The 17,831-nt window shown below is 33.3% G+C and overlaps 1 protein-coding gene and 1 long non-coding RNA gene across 3 annotated transcripts in view; both read right to left on the bottom strand.

Annotated features, from left to right (window-relative positions):
- Window positions 1–17,831, bottom strand: part of LOC309962744 — a 453,428-nt gene that overhangs the window by 119,349 nt on the left and 316,248 nt on the right. The gene's annotated exons all lie outside the window — the stretch shown is intronic.
- GULP1 (GULP PTB domain containing engulfment adaptor 1) overlaps window positions 17,294–17,831 on the bottom strand; it is a 173,202-nt gene continuing 172,664 nt past the window's right edge. For both annotated transcript variants that reach the window (XM_082840853.1, XM_082840854.1), the window contains one exon: window positions 17,294–17,394. In XM_082840853.1, coding sequence (XP_082696979.1) covers window positions 17,323–17,394 — 72 coding nt within the window. In that variant the 3' untranslated portion in view covers window positions 17,294–17,322. The remainder of the gene's footprint in view (window positions 17,395–17,831) is intronic.

Below are 17,831 nucleotides of genomic sequence, written 5' to 3'. Positions count from 1 at the left end.
GGGAGGTGCCTCACCTGAATTAACTGCCTCACTCCAAAGCAAACTGCATATAATTACTAATCCATGAGAAGGCACAGCCCACTTTCCTCAATTCAGAGTATCTCAGAAGGGTCATTCCAGCCCCAGAGCTCCCTGTTGGATAACTGAAGCCATTGTTGTATCACAGTTCAATATCTCCTTCTGCCCAGTCCAGCTCCCTCACTCCTGCATAGGTGTCATTACCAAAAAAATGATCCCCTGTGAACCATCTGTATGCAAATATCCATCTCAGTTTCTTTTCTGCCAGGAAACTCATCCTATGACTTTATTACATCTGAATGACTTTAGTATATATTTAAAACATGTTAAACTGACTCTCACCTCCCAGTGCCACACCTTCCAAAGTGATCTTTCCCTAGGTGATTCTTTTATTCTTGGAATTGCTGTAGACCCCTTTTTACCATGTTTTCTTCCCAGGACTCTGGAGAAGGGAGGTATTTTACCTTCAGGCTCATTCATATGTAAAAAGCTGCTGCACTGCTTATCTTTTCTCCCTTACTAAGTTACAGCTCAAACTGCCCAATTCAGCAGCCTCCCCTGTATTCATCCTCTTTTCTCTGATTTAAAGCTCAATTTGGGATTGTTTACTCCAGATCTTCCATTCTGGGTAATCCATCCTTTAATAATGCTCGTTTCCTTTTTTACCCAACTTCCCACATTTTTACTGAAAGTATCTGTACTCTCTTTTGCCTTTATGCAAGGAGAACAGCTTGGTGGTTTCAATTCCCAGAATACCTTAAACACACATTTTTAGAAAATTATGTAGGAGAAATACAAATTTAAATTGTGCCTTTATTAGCAAGGTACATTTATTAGCATAGACTGACTCAAAAATATTTCTAAATAGTTTTTGTTTCCTCAGTTAAAATTGATAAAATATTTCTGTGGGTCAACCCTCAACCATAATTATCTTTTAAGAAAACTATCATTTTGTGTATAGGACAGCAATAAAACCAAGAAAAATGATGAGTAGGCAGATAAAAATGTTCACAAGCAAAACACATGTTTATTAATACATTCTATTTGTAACAACACTGTGCTAGACACTGAAGGTCATAAAAAAGTATATTTTGTAGTTGCTGTTAGTAGGCACTTAAAAGCTAGATGGAAAAGCAGATGATATCACACAAAATATCACATTAAATGGAAAGATTTAACAGTATCCAAGTAAAAGTGGATAAAACTATAAGAATGTGAGAGGATATTTATTAGTGAGAAAGAATTTGTACTTGCCAAAAAGGGAGTATTAGAAGAGTGTAGATGCATGGAAACCAAATATCCAAATTTTCAAGAGGAAGAAAGATAAGGGCAAAATATAATCTAAACAAACTATAACCACTTTCTACTCAATGTCTACCATGTTCAATGAAGCAAAATTGGACCGACACTTTGTCAGCAGCCATTTACAGTTCAGCATATTTGAGTTGCCTGAGTACTCACATTTTTTAAGAATTTTAACCAAGTTTGGTTTTGGTTTGAATTCTCCTTGGGATAAATTTCAAACCATAGAAAAAGCACATAGTTTTTTGGCTTCCAGTAAGGCAACCTGGGTTATACTTTGTGGGACTCTCGGTTCTGTAGCCATGCTCAACACAAAGATTTCTGGCAGACACAGACCCATTTCAAAAGCCATGCCAATGGCCTCTATTGCAGGGGTAACCCCTTCAAAAGACCAACATTACTGTTTTCAATTATGTAGCTCTTGTTATGATTTATTTAGTTCTGGACATCCAACCCTGGAAAGATTGAATCTCACTTTCATTAAAGATATCATGTGGAGCAAATAGGCAGCTCAAAATTGCAGAACATTTTATGGAGCAGACAAAATGAAATTATTCTGAAAATATATAGTGAAACAATATTTGTTATTAAGTCACTTGATGATATATAAAACATTAAAAGAAATACAAGACTAAGCACTTTTATATTAATTTCCTTATTGCTTTATTTTTATTGCCTAAGACTTATTTGAAGCATAAGTATCTCATGGCTGTAATAGTACCTCTGTGTTCATTTGACATTTTTATAATAATAGCTATCATTTATTTAGTCCCTAGCTAATTTAGAGGCTTTATATATTCAGTTGCATTTTATCCTTAACTCTGTGACTAAACACTGTTCATATTTTAGTAAGGAGACTGAAGCTTAAGATACTAGGTGTTTTTTCTAAGGTCACAAAGTTAATAAGTATTAGAGGCATTTAGTAAGTATCAAGGACTATATTAATACTTGCAAAATTTGGTTTCCTCTTTATAGTTTCCCATTCTATATCCCTTTCCTGATGAACTCAGGGGTAGGCCTGTACTTGCTTTGGCCAATGAAATGATGTGTGTTCACTCCTGAGCAACAGCACTGTGTGCCCCTGCCAAGCACAACTGTTGAGTCAGTGAGTAGCTCATCACGCCTTTTTCCTTTTCACCGCACAATCGGTAATGCCCCAGTTAGGGACAGCTTCTTTAGCCTGGAGTGGATCTGCCTTGGGATAAACAGAAGTAGCATTTGCAGTGGACATGTAGTGTGAGTGAAAAATAAGCTCTTGTTCTCTTCTGATACTTGGGGGTCACTTGTTGACACACTGTATCCCGGCCTGGACTGACTGACTCAATAGAATCAACAAGTAGAAGTCACTTTGACTTGATTCAACCCCCATTCCATGATTGTTGCACATATAATGTGCTATGTTTATACTTTCATATTTCTCTCCACCAAAAAAAAAAAAAATTGCTCTACTCAAAGTATTTATGTGGCATCTGCTGTGAATGAATATTATGTTCATTTGTTTTCATTGATTTTATTTTTGCATTTTTAATCTATGACCACACAACAGTATATGTATATATGTATATATGTATGTATATATGTATATGTGTATATGTATATGCCTTTCCTTCTGCTTAACCTTAAGTATATTAAGTACCACACTATTTTTTTATCCCCAAGATGTCTTTATTTACCCTTGGCAGACACTAACTCTTGAAATAAATAGCATCTTTGGAATAGCGTTGAAAATATCATTTTGTAACATTTCTACAACTTAAAAAATCTAATACTTCTATTGAGTTCATGTAAAATTAATGCTCACTCAATTCTGTTTTATCACCACTTCTATATTTCTGATGCACATTTCTCTTGTACTTTTCAGATCGAATGGACATTTCCTCTAGTGCTTAGGTCTAGAGAAAAACTGGCATTCAATAGTTAATATCTTCTAAATATCTATATTTTGCTTTTTTAATATTTTGAGCGTTATACTAATAAAAAAAAAACTTTAGCCAGCAAACATATAGGTCGCTATATATCTCAAGAAGCTATTAAAATTCTTTAAAATAAACTTTAATTCAGAATAGTTTTAGATTTACAGAAAAATCACAAAGATAGTACAGGTAATTCCCATGTACTGCACACATATACCCCTATTATTAACTTGTTTTGTATAGTGTATTTTTCACCATTAATGACTAATAATGATGTATTATTATTATTCACTAAAGTCCACAAATTATTCAGATTTCCTTAGTTTTAACCTAATGTCATTTTTCCGTTCCAGGATCCTATCCAGGATACCACGTTATATTGAGTAGTCCAGTCTCCTTAGGTTCCTCTCGGCTGTGACAATTTCTCACATTGCCCTAGTTTTTGATGACCTTGACAGCTTTAAGTAGTACTGGTTAGCTGTTTTGTAGAATAGCTCTCTATTCTGATTTGTCTGATGCTTTTTTCTCATGATTAGATGGGGTTGTGGTTTTATGAGAGGAAGTCCTCAAAGGTAAAGTGTCATTTTCATCACATCATTTCAAGGGCACATATTATCAACATGGCTGATTGCTTTTGATGTGCACCCTGATCACCTGTCAGAGGTAGTGTCTATCAGGTTTCTCCCCTGCAAAGTTAACTTTTCCCAGCTTTTGATGCTGTACTCTTTGATGCTGTACCTTTCCTCACTGTGCTGTGCTTCTTTCTAAACAGCCCACATTTAAGGAGTGGGGAGTTATGCTTCACCCCCTTGAGGGCAAAGTATCTATACAATAATTTGGAATTCTTCTGTATGGCATATTTATCTTTTCTCCACAATTTATTAATTTATTCAATCACTTGTTTACATCAATATAAACTCATGGATATTTATTTTTAACTTTGGATCATGATCCAATTCTACTTTATTTTCTTGCTCAAATTTTTCTGTTTTTGGCCATTGGAAGCTCTTTCAGTTGACTCCTGTGTCCCTCTGATATACTCCATCATTATGGTTTTCTTTTCTTTTCTTTCTTTTCTCTTTTCTTTTCTCTTTAACCAGCCCCTTACTTTCAGGCACTACAAGATGCTCCAGACTCATCTTGTATATATTTTTTCCCCAAAATTCTAGAATCACCCAAATTTTCAAGGAGGAGCCCTGGTTCCTTTTACTAGAAACCGAGATCTAGGTAACATATGTGCTCATTGTTACTAGGGTGTCACTGCTTCTAGATCCTCTAAGCTGACAAAGCAGGGAGCAATATGTATGTATACTAACTGGTGTATACTCACATATCTATAAATATTTCTATATGTAACTATTTGAATCTATATTAAGCTAAAAATGGGTTTTTGCTGATATATCTAAATCGAATCCATTTCCACATAGATCATCATAGCCTTATTCCCTTGCTTATCTGTAATCTTCTACTCCAAAAGTGAGAAACCTGGTTATCAGCATTAGCCATAGGTTCACTTAATTGTTTAATCCCAATATACATGTGTAGTGGTATCAGAATTATTAATCCATACCCCCATGTGAAACAACTTTAACATCTAGAGCATATTGCTTATGGACAGTTCCCTTTGCCTTTAGTCTTGCAGACCCCACTCATCTGCAAGTTTACTTAGGCCAGCACATTTACTCCCTCCCCTTTCAGTGAACTTGTTTCAAACACTTGTAATACAGTTAGATTGTTTTGCTACATTCTGCATTTCATCCTGGGATCTCCCAATATCCTAAGTGATTTAAAAAATTTTTCATACATTAGGGTTCAGTCTTGTGCTGCACAGTGTCATTTATTTATCATTATAGTATCAGACAAAATAGTTTCACTGCCTTAAATTGTTTTTTATGCTTCGTCTATTAAATCATCTCCCATTCCCCAAGCCCTTAGCAAACACATCTTTTTACGGCTATAGTTTTGCCGTTTCCATAATAACATATTCTTTCAATCATAAAGTACATAGCCTTTTCAGAGTGACTTCTTTCAGTTAGAAATATGCATTTAAGGTCAATCCATGTCTTTTCGTGGTTTGATAGCACATTTCTTTTTTCCTTTAGTAGTATTATATGGATGTACATTGCACAAGTGTACCAGTTTGTTTATACATTCACCTATTGAAGGATATCTTGGTTGCTTCCAGTTTTTGGCAATTATGAATAAATTTGCTATAAGCATTCGCATGCAGGTTTTTATGTAAACCCATAAGTTTTCAAGTCAGTTGGATAAATACCCATGCGAATGTTTGCTGAATCGAATGGTAGGACTGTATTTAGTTTTATAAGAAGCTGCCAAACTGTCTTCCAAGTCGCTGTACAATTTTCCATTCTCACCAGCAATGAATGAGAGTTTCTATTGGACTACATCCTTGCCTGCAATCAGCACTGACAGTATTTTGGATTTTAGCCAAATATTATTATTTAATATAGAATTTCTAGTTAGGAAGAGGCAGATATCATCAAGAACTGCCAAAGCAGTTTATACTGCCCTCACATTTTATACTTTTTTTTTCTGAGAGTCATTAATCCAAGTAAGGTGCTTCAAAGTCCACTTCAGAATACTTTAACATTAGTAATTTGGGGAGACAACACATCCCGAATAAGTTATCTCTATGCTTGAATGTAATTTCCACTATAAAAAGAAGTTAGAACCAAAGTTGCAACTAACAATTAGAGGAACATACATTAACACATGAAATCAATAAGCAACAAAACAAAACAAAACGAAACACCCAACACAATCCAAAGTATATTACATGATTTAATATTTTTTTCTTCCAGTTTTATTGAGATATATTTGACATACAGCACTGTATAAGTTTAAGGTGTACAACATAATGATTTGACTGACATACACCATGAAATGATTAGCACAATGAGTTTAGGGAACATCTGTCATCTCATATCGATACAAAATTAAATAGAAAAAAAATATTTTTCTGTGTGGTGCATACTCTTAGGATTTACTCTCTTAACTTTCCTATTTAACATCAAGCAGTATTAATTATACTTATCGTGTTGTATATTACATCCTTAGTACTCATTTATCTCATAATTGGAAGTTTGTACCTGCTGACTGCCTTCATCCAGTTCCCCATCCCCCCCACTGGTAACTACAAATCTGATCTATTTTTCTATGAGTTTATTTGTTTTTGAAGTATAATTGACCTATACTATGTTAGTTCTTGTTACAAAGCATAGTGTTTCCATATTTTTGTACATTTCAAAATGATCACCACAAGTCTAGTTACCATACAAAGATATTACATAGTTATTGAATATATTCCCCACACGGTACATTTCATAGCTGTGACTCATTTATTTTGCAACTGGAAGGTTGTACCTCTTAATCTCCCTTGCCTATTTCTTTCCTCTCCCCAACCCCTCCCATCTGGCAACCACCTGTTTCTTCTCTGTATCTGTAACTGTGTTTCTGTTTTGTTATGTTTGTTCATTTGCTTTCTTTTTTAGATTCCCCACAAAAGTGAAATCTTACTGTCTTTGTTTTTCTCTGTCTGACTTATTTCACCTAGCCTAATACCTTCCAGGACCATCCATGTTGTCACAAATGGCAAGATTTCATTATGGCTAATACTCCATTGTGTATCTATCTATCTATCTGTCTATATCTATATCTATATCTACCACATCTCCTTTATCCATTCAACTATTGATGGGAATTTAGGGTGCTTCCATATCTTGGCTACTGTAAATAATGCTACAATGAATATAGGAATGCATATATCTTTTCAATTTAGTGTTTTTGTTTTCTTCAGATAAATGCCCAGGAGTGGAATTTTGGGTGATATGGTAGTTCTACTTTTAACTTTTTGAGGAAGCTCCATATTGTTTTCTGTAGTGGCTGCACCAATTTATATTCCCACCAACAGTGCACAAAGTTCCCTTGTCTCCAAGTCCTCACCAACACGTGTTACTTATTGTCTTTTTTTTTTTTTTTTTTTTTTTTTTTTTTTGCGGTACGCGGGCCTCTCACTGTTATGGCCTCTCCCATTGCGGAGTACAGGCTCCAGACGCGCAGGCTCAGCGGCCATGGCCCACGGGCCCAGCCGCTCCGCGGCATGTGGGATCTTCCCGGACCGGGGCACGAACCCGTGTCCCCTGCATCGGCAGGTGGACTCTCAACCACTGCGCCACCAGGGAAGCCCATTTATTGTCTTTTTGATAATAGCCATTCTGACAGGTGTGAGGTGATATCTCATTGTGGTTTTGACTTACATTTAGCTGATGATTAGTGATGTTGAGCATCTTTTCAGGTGCCTGGAAGTCATCTGTGTCTTCTTTGGAAAAATGTTTATTCAGATACTCTGCCCATTTTCTAATCAGGTTGTTTGTTTTTTTGATGTTGAGTTGTATGAGTTCTTTGGATATTAACCCCTTATCAGATATATTGTATGCAAATATCTTCTCACATTCAGTAGGTGGTTTTTTCATTTTGTTGATAGTTTTCCTCTGCTCTGCAAAAGCTTTAGTTTGATGTTCTCTTGCCTGAGGAGACAGATTTCCCCTCCCCCCACAAAACGACAAAAAAACAAAAACACAAAACAAAACAAAAACCTACTAAAACCAGTGTCAAAGAGCTTACTATGTATGTTTTTTTGTAGAAGTTTTATGGTTTCAGGTCTTACACCTAAGTCTTTAATGCATTTTGAACCACATGATTTGATATTTGAACTCTTTATTTTAATAGGATATCTACAACTTGTGGATTTTAGGCTATTCACATAGAAACCCACTAGTCCATGTTGTGCTTTCACAAATATAGGAATAAAGAATTATGACATAGTAATCAGAAGTTTCTGCCAAATTATCCATAACACTTCATGTACTCTGGGAAAAAACCTAAGCTAGAACAGTTGATAGTAAATGATCCTTTTATCACAGCACTAATAGATGGCTTCTGTTCTACTGAAATAACTCAATGGAAGATACTGAATAAAGTTTTTTGTCAATAGTACCATATGTAGAGCTAAATTAATATGGGTTCAGAAAAAAGCATCACTTATATGGGTAAGCTAACTTAAAAATCTTGTGTAGAACAAATTAACAATATGTAGCATTAAATACATACATTAAAATTAAGAAATAGAAACTCGTTTTGCAAATTTATTTTCACAAAATCTTGATATGAAAACAAACACATTTAATGAATATATACATATTTATTGTACTTTATTTGTTTTTCAAAATTTGAAGTTCTTACAAAAGCTTAAATATAGTGGACCTCTCTGCCTCTCAAGCTGAATCTGTCTGGAATATTGCTATAAATAAATAGAAATCACATTTTTCTACATCCATAATTGCCTTGGCTCTAATTCATACTAATTTATAATTATGATGAAGTTTCAATAAAGTCAAGAATAATATTATGAGAACATCTGAATAAGTATGTACTTTAAAATTAGAATAAAATTTTTCTATATGGTGATCTATAATCTATACAAAAGTCTTTCATAATTTGTGATTCCTATTTCTTTAGGCAGAATAGAGATATTTAGATGCAATAAGCTTGACTAAAATGTATAACTGATATTGTTTGCAACTCTCTTTTGAGGCTATATCTAAGAAAAAAAGGCAGCATGAAATTGCTGTTCAACAGTCTACTTTAGAGCCACATTCTGTAGTTTGCTAATAACTTTTCCATATTATGCTGATCTGCAATTTTTGAAACCATATTTTTAACCCAAGCAGTTGGCATAATTTCTAGAGCAACTGCTTTATTCTGGGAAATCTGGCTGCCATGATTAGTGGTTTGACTACAATATTTCCATACGAGTAAGTTCCCACTGATGTATTTGTGGTTTCACATACACCAAGAAATATTCCGTGATGACTGCTGGATGGAAAAGATTGTTCATCTCACAATGATCTTTCTGGCCACATAGACATACCACAATCTGTATCAGTAATCTTGAAATTTTGGCAGTCATAAATATACATTATTCTTGCCAGTATATATTCATTATTTAGATGGTTTTCTTTTGATGTTTTAGCCTTTAGGAAAAGAAGGAAAAAAGAAATATGTCTCTAACATTTTTCCATTTTTTTTTTTTTTTGAGAGAGAGATAGAGACTTCTCTTGCTGGAAAGGGAGTATAGTCAGAGTGGAGATGCAGCCAGGGTGCAGAAATTTCAATTGTCTCTTCAAAATATGTGCAGTTAAGTCACATAAAAGAATCAGTGAAGGGCAATAACTTGTTTTTTCTTTCAGTCTTTACCCACCTAGGAGAACAGACTCCAGTCAGCACAAAAGGACTTCATCAGAGAAGCCTTTTAACATAAAGCATCTGTCTTAAGTTTAAAAATACGACTTCAATTTTCCTCTTAAATACCATGACTGCTGACCTTTTGAAACAGAGCTGAAGTTTCTCTCTACTTGAAATTGCTCATTCTCATGAAGAACAATAATCAATTAATGCATTTATTTTAATCTCGCTTGGCCTTTCTTGAGAGCAAGCACATTCCAAAATAGCTCTCTGTGCTCTTTAAATCCTAGTTACACTGTTTTATTATACATCTGAAAAATGAATTTGCTATAGCAATTTTCCTAATAATTGTTAAAGGACAATATAAGTGGTATTACATGCAAGTCAATATTACATATTATATGATATAAAAACACTGTTGAACAGCCTTTAACATATAAAATTCAAAATGATAAAACATGGTCTTCCTTTTACTTTTCCATTAATTTTGTTTTGTTAGTTGTTAGACAATTTTCATGCATTGCTTTTTGGGACATTTTTATACAAGTTTCCTTTGACCTTCTAATTTTTAGTTGGGGAACAGTACAGGAAACAATCTGGTTTTGATGGAATCCCAAATTTTTGTAAGTGTGTGTGTTCTAAATAAACTCAGCTAGGTCATATGACTCATGTGCTTTCCATGGTCTTATTGACATTGTGTGTACAAACTTTCTAATTAATTTATTTCATCATATAGACAGTTTTAATTGTTTCTTTTAAAAAAATTGAACTGTTTTCTAAGAAAGAGGTACTGCTTTAGAGTTTTTTGGCAAGATAACTTTGAAAGGTTTGTACAGATTTGCTCAATTTGCATGGCAAAAATAAATGCTCAAGCTCCTGTGGTTTTCAAGGACAGCTGTTTTCTCTAGTTTCAGATCTGTGATTAAGCCTTAAGGAAGGGATACAGAGTGATGAGAAACGCAGTTGGTGCCTTTGGAAGATCTAACAGGCATGCTGGGGATTTTTATGTTCTCTGTGTTTCTTTTCTTTATAGGTACAGTAATAAGAAAAACTTTACCAAAAAAGTGACACAAAGGAGTGTAATACAACATATGTCAAAGGCAAGTTTTATTTGAATACATTTCAAGAAAATATTCTAGTATTCACATTCTCACATATGAAGCTTCATTATAAAACTTGTGGAGAAAAGCAGTACATATCTCTGTGAATCTAAATATTTGACTCCATGTAAACATATTTAAGAATACTTGTGCTTTGATATTGTTTCTGCTGTCCTTTTTTAAGGGATTTTGGACAGCCAGATGCATCATTTACCTAGGATTCATTGATTCAATATTTATTCATAACTGGTATGTAAATAAAAGACAAAATATTGCTTTCTATGACAATTTTTTTAAACTTTGGTTTATTTGGAGAACTTCCTTCCTTTTATGCCAAGAATAGCTAAAGTTCAGGAATGTTATGAACCCCATTACATGACTTTCCCAAAGTCAAATATCAGTCTCGAGTTATAACCGTGTCATATCACAGTATGAAGTTTGAAATCCTAGTTCAGTGTTTCCCTATAGATCAGACTGAGTTGTTTTAAAGTAAATGCAGTTTACAGGAGTAATTTTTTTTTAATTACTTAAAAATTCACATAATGTATAGTTGAGAGATTTTCAAAATCAAGTGATTCTAAGAAAGTGATATATGTTTTTCTAATAGCCATGGATAGCAGGAAGTCATGAAAGAAGTGTCCAGCTTATCTTCAGGCATTTTCCTTTTTATTTTTTATTTATTTTTATTTTTTTGTGGTACGCGGGCCTCTCACTATTCTGGCCTCTCCCGTTGCGGAGCACAGGCTCCGGACGCGCAGGCTCAGCGGCCATGGCTCACGGGCCTAGCCGCTCCGCGGCATGTGGGATTTTCCCGGACCGGGGCACGAACCCGTGTCCCCTGCATCGGCAGGCGGACTCTCAACCACTGTGCCGCCAGGGAAGCCTGGCATTTTCCTTTTTAAATCCTTTTATGTAGAAAAGATGAAAAATGGAGGCATTACCAGAGAACCAAGGGGAATTAAAGAGAAATTACTGTAGAAACAGCTTTTTACATAATTGCATCATACTTATTACTCCCTAGCCTGCAAATGGTCTAAGTTTTCTGAAAAATGAACAGGTCAGGTATCTGTGCATAGTCACTTTGTCACATGTGGTTAGTTGGCATGTCTGAACATTTATGACTATCTCCCCACTATCTGTCTCCCACCATCTGTCTCCTCCTATTCCTTGTACAGTCAAGTACAAGTTTGGGTTTTTTTTTTTTTTTTTTTAATGAATGCAGATACCAAGAATAAAATAAATGGAAAACTAAATAGCTAAATGAAGTGCATACGTTTGTGTATGTGTGTGACAGAAATTAGTTTAAGCTGAATCTTTGCCAAAATCTCTCTGCGTTCATACACTTCCTACATGTATGGTAGGAAGTGTTAATATATTTTGCAAAAATCAATAAAATACTGTCTTGGAAACATCATTTAAATATATTTTTAGTAAAGTATTTTTTTAACTTTTCTATTTGTTTAATAAAGTTTTTAATAAAATCTTTTCTGTTTTCTGTTAAAAAACACTTCCTATTTAATACCAATTATTAAATGATATTCATATTAAATTTTAAAAGTATATAAAAAACCAAATGACACAAAGCAATGGAAAATAGTAACACTTTTAAATTAGTCCCAGAGCTACATTAATTTTTTCAACTATTAATAGACTTAGCCATAAAATTCTTTTATTTTTTTCTATCAAAATGTAGCCAAGAAACAAACATCTTTCTTTGCTTTCTTTGCAGGAAAGAACCAGTATCTGGATTATTTCCAGTCCATCCAGACAGCTATTTCAACTGGAACAAGTGACCTTCGGAACAGAATAGAACATAGCAGCCTGGCCAGACAGAGGGGAGGGAGTAGGCAACTGGGAAGGGCCCCAAAATGTTCCTATGAAATGTCATTTGAAGTAAGAAGACAATAAAAAACTAAGGACAAATAAATGAACTTAAAAATATTTAAGGCCAATGAAAACTGTGTGACCACAACATGGGATTCAAGGAAAGATGCAGTTTGAGTCTTTACCTATCATTCTTTAACTCACATGCTCAACAAATATAGTTCTTCACCCTCTGAGTCCAGGCAATGTCCCTTAATTATAAAACATTCATCTTTGAGTCCTCACAGTCTCATTGAAGCTATAATAATCAATTAATAAAAATAAATATTAACATAATTAATATAAACAAGTCAATTGTTTTTCCTCCCTTGAGTGAGCCAGATTTCCTTAGTCTATGAATCTATGGTGATTAATAGATGCTCATAGAGAATGTCAAGGTCTTTATTTAGCAGATCATTGCTACATAAGATAAAAGTTAAAATACTGGTAAAGATTTTATCAGAAAGGACAAAGTGGTTATCTTCTCTTAAGATTTACTTGGAAGGCATGTTGTTCTTTTCTTTCACGGGGAGCATAAGAAGTTTTAGTTCACATCATTAGCAAGAAACATGCTAAAGAATCATTTAACCTTTTACTGAACGCTTTATGGGTAAAGTGTTGTGCGTGGCACCAAAGAAGATACAAAACTGTCAAAGCAATACTTCATTAAGATTTCTGGAGGATAAACAGAAAAGTTTTTTTAAAAAAACTTTATTAAACAAATAGAAAAGTTAAAAAAATACTTTATTAAAATACATTTAAATGATGTTTCCAAGACAGTATTTTATTGACTTTTGCAAAATATATTAATAATGACAAGTTGATAAACTAAAAGTTACAGAGAAAATGCTATGAGATTTCAGAATGTCCTTTAACAGAGAACTTAATTAGGTCCTGCGCGTACTGGGGAATTCTTTTAAGACGGTATCTCCTACAACTTCTAGCCAGACTCCCTTTAATGAAAACAGCAACATTTAAAAGTCTGATGCAAGTTCCAAAGTGCCTATAGAGCTGCTTGCAAACTGGAAATGTTTGGCTCAATGAATTTTGAGTGTGCTTCTGAATAAACACCAAAAATGTGGCTAAAGGTAAATATAAGGTAATTATATAAGCAAAGTTTTAGTTACACAGTTGTAGTGGTACTATTAGCTCACACAAAACCCAATGTTAGTGATACAGAAATAAGAAATTCAGCTATTTCAATTTATCATGTAGTGATAAATTTTTATCAGAAAAAATCAAAGTGAGCTTTCAAACTCAACTTCTTAAGTATGCCATCCTTTGTATATTATTAACTATGATTTTGGAATTAGTGTGTCTTAAGATCAATGAACTAGAGTGGAAATAAATGAATTCAGAGAAAGGCAATGTCTTCTGCTATTTAAATAATACCCAATTTCATAAAAATGCACTTGAAAGTAAAGAAATAGAAGACCATACATTATTTTAAGAGGTGGTCTCCTCACTAGAGTAAGGGAATCCCACTTCAGATGAATTCCAGAGAAATACGTTTTGAAGGAGAGAATTCTATAAGTGGGTTACATTTGGATCTTAATAACATAAGGTCAAGACATGGAACGAGTGTATAAGAATTAAGGTTTGGGTCGAATTTATGAAATGGGTGTTGGAAGGGGAAGTTCTTGAGACAGTCGTCTAAGGTTATCTAGGAAGGTGAGGACACTTAAATTAGGCACTTCCTGCATGAGACACAGGGGTCTGAGGGTAATACTAGCCATGCCCGTATCAACAGTGTGTTAACTGCTCGTAAAGAGTGTAGTTTGGGTGGAGTCTGGGTTTTAGTTGTCAAAATTGAGTCCAAGATTCTTCAAAAAATTTAACAGAGGCTGAAACCCCAAATCATGAATAAATATTGAATTTGGAACTATAGATGGAAATACTGGAACAGAAAAATATTAACAGCCAGGTTTTTTTCATGGTTATGTTAAGTAACATCAAAAGGAGTAAAAACAAAAGTCAGTATTTAGAAATGCATCAACACAAAAATCTATCAGAAGTTCTATCTGAGAATGAATTCCCATAATGTGACTAAAATTTAAAAAAAAATCAAATCCAAAATACAAGAAACAGGAAGAGGTGAAGAAAATTATTGTCATTGGCCTGTCTTCATAAGCGTCACACTGGATATCTAACATTATAGACACTAGCCAGTGCTAGGTACCCAAATTTAAACATAGTTAAATATTAATATTCTAAAGGAAATTTTTGGTTCACACAGTACTTTAATACATATAGGTTTTCATTTATTAATTCAAATATTTGCCTTACTTTTCCTTTACGACAATAAACTAACTGAAGACAGGGATCTTGTCACCTTCAATTTAACAATGTCTGTTAGCAAACTTACGAGATGTTTTCCTACCCACCTAATACATGATATTCACATAGAGTAATAAATGAATTTTAGTGAACAGATGGATGAATTGTTCATTGGTGTGCAAAGCTGTGCATGTGAGTCCTGTGTACCATTAAAATACTTAACATTGTGTTTTTGAATAGACTCAAAACTTCATGATATTCTAATTAGCCACCACTCAAATTCTATTATCAAGTCCACCTTTTTAAGACTACCAGCCAAGATACCCTTTGTATTACTAGCTTAAAAAGGCTCTCCATTCTGAAAAGAGATATTTACGTAATACAGTTATTACACCAGATGCTTCTGGTGAAAGGAACCAAACTATGACCTCTCTCACCAGCAGGATGAAATCCATTGTTTTCACAACTGAATTATGTTGGATCATAAAGCTAAAATGTGTGTGGGCTGTAAGAAATGAAGTTAAAGTCTTTTTCTGCTTTCTTCTTTCTCTTTCTGTCTTTCTTTTGGCACCAATCTATGACCAGGAAAATCTGGCATGAAATTAGCTTCAGAATGTGTCTAAATTAATTAGAGGTTATTTAATGACTTATATATACAAATATAAATTATACAATTTAATTTATTTAAAATCATTTATTCTCAGCAAAATCAAACATATCATTGAGTTTACATAGAAATACAATTTGCAACTGTATCTTCATAAAAATGCACTGGTGAAATAAATGTTCATAATTAATGACCAATTATATACTATTTAATCATGCCAGTAGCAGAACTGATTACCATTGAAAATTGGTACAATAACGTATTTTAAATGTGCAAAGTACTCTATTGTGTTACCATTGATAATAAATCGCCACTAAATATATACCTATTACACAAAGCTTTATAAAGTACAATAAAAATACAAATTCTATCTGTTAAAAAAAGCCATTGATATGGCTTCTAAACATCCTCATTATACAAATTCCGAAATACTATATGACAAACAAAATTATAAAGACTCTTCTTTATGAAACATATACTACCCTCTAATTAAGGTACAACTTAGCAGATAACAGAAAGCAAACAAGAAGGCTTATATACACCACAGAACATTATGGGGATACATACAAATATAATATTGCATAAGCCTATTTGATTTCTGTTCCTAGTGAAAATGTACCTTTAGCACGTGAAGAAAATTCCCATGACTAAAGGAAAAGAAACATTTTTGAGATCTACCCTCAATCTAAGCTCATATTTTCATTAATTTAATTTTTTTTCTTATAATGTGATGAACCAAATTATAAATTTGACCCTAAATTTTGCTGCACTCAGTACAAATTACAGTCTGTTACATAATGGGCAAAGGTGTAAGAAACAAACACTTTTAAAAGTCAGAGTTCATCAGCACATCAAGAATCAGCTGCAAGAAAATGTTATTGTTCATGTTAAAGACTAAACTGAGCAGCAATTTCATTTTTGTGAAAAATGAGATTCTGAGTTTAACAAAACAGATACAAATTAAATTTGCTAAATAATGTTGATAATTCATAAAGAACAGGTGCCATAGATTTTTAGCAGTATCAAAACTAATGGGTCATCACAAAATAAACTTTGGTGAGAAAATATCTTTATCAAAGGAGAAAATATAGGAAGGATAGTCTTATTCAGTTCAGAAAAAATATATTTGGTAAAGTATATATGGGTAATAGATACTGCAACTATAGACAGCATATATTCCAAATGTTTTTTTCAGAAACTTCAGATCAGATGATGTTTAGTAATGTAACTTATCTCATTAGAAATTAAATTTTATTTTAAGTGTTTTGTAAATAGCAAATTTTCATTTGTTCCACAATCTTTATTTATGAAATAAATATTTAGAGTGTAGCTGATAACAATAACTAACATTATTACCTTGCTTATACTAATAAGTACTCTAAATACATTTAGTTTAATTATTATTGGAGTTTATATTTTTGTTATTTTACCTGCTAAAATGATCTGGTGGTATTATATTCAAAGTTTACATTTTCCCAATAATATGAACAACATTTCATACATAAAATGACATCTGTCTAATGAATGGTAACATGTCTATTGGTTTGAATATAGAACATATTTAGTTTGGCATTGGTGTATCTCTTCAGGACTCTGAAAGGTATCTTTAAGGTATAGCTTTTGGGAAATCAGTAATAAACTAGCATCCTAGAGAATGAACTTAAATTTGAAGAAGCTAATTGTTTAGAGCTCAGACACAGGCAGATATTTGGATAATTTGTCTCTCAATTATAAATTCTTCTACAAACAAACAGAAAGGAACATAAAAGTATGATTTACTTTACAGTGAGTTGTTTTTAAAACAAAATGCTACAGTTCAACAGTGAAAGTATGAGGAAATTTTACTGAAATAATTTTCAGAAAGTTATGAGATTCAAAAATATATTGGTACATGTATAATACCTGTCATAAGTAATAATGAATAATAGATATGTATACAAAACAAATTTAACAGATTCAAGACCTCTTGTTCTTGACATCAGCACCTGCTGTCTAACGGGTCGAGACAAAATACTGTGCCTTCAAGAGTTAGTCCCATTTTGAACCCCTCCTGCAAAATAAAGTAAAATCATTAAAATAGGAAATGCTCATAGCAAAAAAAAAAAAAAAAAAAACCCGTAAATGAAAGAGAGTATGAGCAGAAGTTGAAATCTTCATGTTTTGATCAACTAAGAAATAATTATATGTCAAATGATGTTGGCTTGTCAAATTTTTATCAAATGCTTTTATACCCGTTAGCATTTTAAATGCTTTAAATATACATGAGGTTAGCACGCATAAGAGATAGAAGAAAACAGAAATATGTGGAATTAAGTAATTTTAAGACTTAAATGTTTCTTTTCAGTGAAGTCTACTTTATGTCATTCTACTGTTGCTTAAATACCTTGGCTTTAAAGGTCAATATTCATATAAGTAAGATAGCTAGACCTCAAGGTGATGACAGCCTGATAGTTTTCACCTTTTCTTCTTGGTTGCCACTATCCAGAG

This window comes from Leucopleurus acutus, assembly GCF_964270905.1.
Source record: "Leucopleurus acutus genome assembly, chromosome: 6".
NCBI lineage: Eukaryota > Metazoa > Chordata > Mammalia > Artiodactyla > Delphinidae > Leucopleurus > Leucopleurus acutus.
Note: the sequence above shows the minus strand (reverse complement) of the source record. Positions and strands in the feature narration are given on the sequence as shown.